Source organism: Photinus pyralis, unplaced genomic scaffold (assembly GCF_008802855.1).
Source record: "Photinus pyralis isolate 1611_PpyrPB1 unplaced genomic scaffold, Ppyr1.3 Ppyr1.4_LG5, whole genome shotgun sequence".
In the NCBI taxonomy this organism is placed as follows: Eukaryota; Metazoa; Arthropoda; class Insecta; order Coleoptera; family Lampyridae; genus Photinus; species Photinus pyralis.
This window is the reverse complement of record NW_022170596.1, coordinates 33,047,009-33,051,070: the sequence shown is the minus strand read 5'-3', so window position 1 is coordinate 33,051,070 and position 4,062 is coordinate 33,047,009. Positions and strand designations below refer to the sequence as shown.

The 4,062-nt window shown below is 37.4% G+C and overlaps 1 protein-coding gene across 1 annotated transcript in view; it reads left to right on the top strand.

The window, feature by feature from the left end:
* LOC116170690 overlaps positions 1-2,468 on the top strand; it is an 18,440-nt gene extending 15,972 nt beyond the window's left edge. The window contains exons 3-4 of the mRNA XM_031487195.1: positions 2,048-2,206; positions 2,281-2,468. Of these exons, the coding sequence (XP_031343055.1) occupies positions 2,048-2,206; positions 2,281-2,468 (347 nt within the window). The remainder of the gene's footprint in view (positions 1-2,047; positions 2,207-2,280) is intronic.
* Positions 2,469-4,062: the final 1,594 nt, after the last annotated feature.

The window sequence follows — 4,062 nt, the reverse complement described above, 5'->3', positions numbered from 1 at the left end:
GGGGGGGGGGGGGGGGGGGGGAGTGTTAAATGTGCATCTAAAATACCTATATTAGGATGACTGAGAATAGTAAGAAGAGGGAAGAAGTAGAAACGAAAACATGGAGGAAGATAAGGATAGGAAATACACAGGGAGAGAGAGGTCGGTAAATTGATTACATACGAGTAAACGGAAAGCGATAGAAAATGTTAAGGTAGGAACAAGGGAAGGATCGGATCACCAATCGATGGAAAGATTCAAAGACGAATGGAGATATAATTAGGGACAAGAGACACGGCGGTGAATGAATAGAAGGAGACTAGAGGAGCAAGTATATGAAATAGGAGATAGCACAGAGGAGTGGAAAAATATAAAGAAGAATATTAAAGAGGCGATAACGGGTGAAAGAAGAATAAACGAGAGATAAAAGAAAGGAGTGGTGAAACAGAGAAACCGATAAAGAACATGATGGAGAGAGAAAGAAACCAATACATAGAGGAGGAGGTGAGAGAATAGAAGAAATGGTACAAAAGAATATGTAAGGAAAAAAGATGAAGAAACATCATATGAAGAAGAAATCAAGGAAATAAATTACAGAGGTGAACTTTTAAAAGATGATAAACAGAGAAAAGGGAAAAACACATATAGTGGGGGAGAAACACATACAAATAAAGGATCTGAAGCAGCTGTTTATGAAGGTACTACAAGGTAAGTAGGAAAAAGTGTGTGGGTTAGAGGATGAGGGAAGAAAGGAGGCGAGATAGAAGAGATGGAGCAACAATTAAAGAGACTGAAGAAAAGGAAGGAGACAGGGAGGGACGAAATAAGAAATGAGGCATGGATTTTTGCTACAGATACTATTAAGGAGAAGCTGAGGAAACTAATAAACGAGATATGGAAGAACGGGAGGAAATGGTAATGGTGCAAAAGAGGACACAAATTGTATGGAAAATTATAGGAGAATCACGACGGCGTATAGAAAGTATGGGAAATGATGGAGGGTGGAAAAATAGACAAAAAATTAAACAACAGAATTAAGGAGTTATATGGAGAGAACAAGAAGCTGGGTAAGGATAGGAGAGAAGGAGTCAGAAGTGTTCTAGACAATAAAAGGATTGAGACAGGGATACCCACCTTACTTAATCTCTACCTAAGGGATATGGAAAAAACAGGGTCAAAGTAAAGAAATCGTGATGGGACGAAGGAAGATATGGTTCCTGGCTTAAGCGGAGGACAGTATTATTGGCAACAGAAGAAAAAGGGATGAAGAAAATCATGAGAACAATAGAGAGATACTGGGAATGAAAAAGAATAGAATTAAATGTCGAAAAATGGAAGATGATGAGATTTAGAAAGGAGAAGGTACGAACAGAGTGATAGAATGAAAGTGGGAGGATGAAAGGATGGAGGAAGTAAGAGACCTAGGACACCAAATACCACGAAATAATGTTGCAAACGCCAGAAAAAGGTAAAAGTTTTCTATTTAAATTCAATACTGAGTCTCGGAAGTCTTCTAACTGAGTTCAACATACATTTTTAAGACTTCGATCTGTTTGTAAAAAGGAGATATTCCCTATTTTCTTCATTGTTCATTTAAGTATTTTAAGTGGTTCTTAACTTAGATAAGAGAAAAGTGGCCACTTATAAAATCATAGTACCATTTTTGACACCAGATGTTCCAATAAAGCTTATATTCATTTTTGGAGGGCTTTAGGTTAAAATGTTGCTACCAAGATATATGTTTGCTTCGGAGAAAGAGAAAGGACCGGCGAAGCAATATGGTAACACAAAATAAATACGGGAGATGCCCAACTTATTAAGCAACTATGGGTTAAACGCGAAAAAGCTGAGATCATCAGCGACATAGCTAGTCAAGGCATAATGGAACCCTTGCCCTTGGACGTTATCTGTGGTGCTAGTGAAGAAGAAAGATGGCAGCACGAAGTTTTGCGTAGATCATAGTATACGGCATAGGCAACTGAATAACGTAACAAAGAAGGAGAGTTGTTCATTGTACCGCATCAATGACACGCTGGATACGCTTACGTGTGCTAAGAAGTGATTTTAGATATAAACATCGCCTACTGGTATGTTGGTTTGGATAATGAACATCGCGAGAAGACAACCTTTAGCATAGGGTCGGGTCTATGGCAATTTACGGTTATGCCCTTTGGCTTGAGTAACGCCTCCGCGACGTTTGAAAGATTAATGGAACTGGTTTTGAGAGGTCTGTTGTTTCAACCCCAGAGGAGATCCCGCAACAGTTTCGTAAGCCGGGGGTTGCTTCTTTAATAATTTAAGAAGGGAAGATGCACGAAGGCGAGCACGCAGGGACCATGAAGTTCGCGTGTAGAGAACAAGAGTTGCCTGGGACTGTGTTTGCGCTACAGCCGTCGTCCGTGTTGCGCGACGCAACAGTTTTAAGAGAGGAGCAGTGTAGCGAATACTCCAGAAATCCCGATAGACATCGAGGCGCCATGAAAGATTAAAATTTGTTATCTGCGATAAAGAGCGAGGGCGGATATGGCGCAATCCTTCCGGGAAAAATGAGTTGTTTATATAGAACATTCCTAAGCGTTCTAAGAACATTCTAGAATTATTTTCGTTTAGTTTATAAGCAAATTGTAACGTATTTCAGTCAGTTCCATCTTCGATGCAATAAATTGTAAGTGATAAATAATAATTACTGCCTGTTATAAGTTAATCCATTTAAGATTGTTAGTTAATTATAAATGAATAAGACCACGTACTTTAATTTACGTCACAATATTATGATGCCACATTTGCAGCCCTATATTGTAACTTCCGTTACATTACCTACCCAGTATTTGTCAGGAGGGAAAAATTCTGAATATGCACATTAAAATGGCTGGCTATATTTCGCAAGTTAAAAGGGTTACTGCAGGAAAATACTGATGAATGGGTTATACCTACAATGATACGCAGGGTGTAGCACCTAAGATCCATCGGATCATAATTCCTTTACCATAAAGATACCAAAAAAAGTCTTATAGCAAAATTGTACACAATTACCGTTACCATATTTCTAAAATATTTTTGATTACCAGGGGCGTGCTGTATTCCAGTGGCGTATCAAACTTGCATTTTTTTAATAGAACGCCCCATATTTTATTACTGATTTGGAATGTACTAGAAAAATACTTATTTTTTGTATAACATATTATACCCCTAACTTTAACGATTTTACTGTTATAACCTTTTTTCGTCAAAATTTGACAGTTCTTCGAAATTTTTTTAGAGAAACTAAATCGCGCAGACGGCTAATTTTTGAATTGAGGCACAGGTTAAGACCTCTTTCATAGTCACAATTTTTTTTAGGTACTTCATAAAAAAAAATTTAATTTTTGATTGACCTTCGCCAAAAGTCATATTTTTCAAAAATTTCAAATGGCACCCCCGTAAACAAATTATACCTCTGGGTAGCCAAAACTACAAATTTTCTACTGATACAAAGAAAACCACACATTCCATAAGAAAATTTCAGAGAAAAACCAGTCGAAACGTTAATTTGTAAAAAAACCTAATTTTCCAAAGCTAAGTGTGCCATGATGAAACTAAAGAGGTTCAATTTTCTCAATTAACAGTAAAGTATCGGCAGTGTATGATTGTCTTTAATCAACGTTGCAAAAATGTCTCAAACTCAAGCAGAAAAGGTTGATATAGTATTTATTCTTAGAGACTGTTACTGGAATTGTATTGTTTGTTGGCGTCACAAGACTACGCCGAGAGATATCCTGGCAGAATACAAATCTACACGTGTTTGATAAATTTATAACTACTGGGAGTACTAATTTCACGCACAATAATATGACGATTGTCAACAGCTGCCCCAAGAACTTGCAATTCATTATCTTCTGCTCCTTACTCGTTTTACCACTCATGGCACACTTAGATTCCGAAAATAAGTTTTTTTTTTACAAATTGGCGTTTCGACTGGTTTTTCTCTGAAATTTTCTGATGGAATATGTGGTTTTCTTTGTATCAGTAGAAAATTTGTAGTTTTGGCAACCCAGAGTTTAGAGGGGGTGTCTCGGGGGGTGCCATTTGAAATTTTGGAAAAAT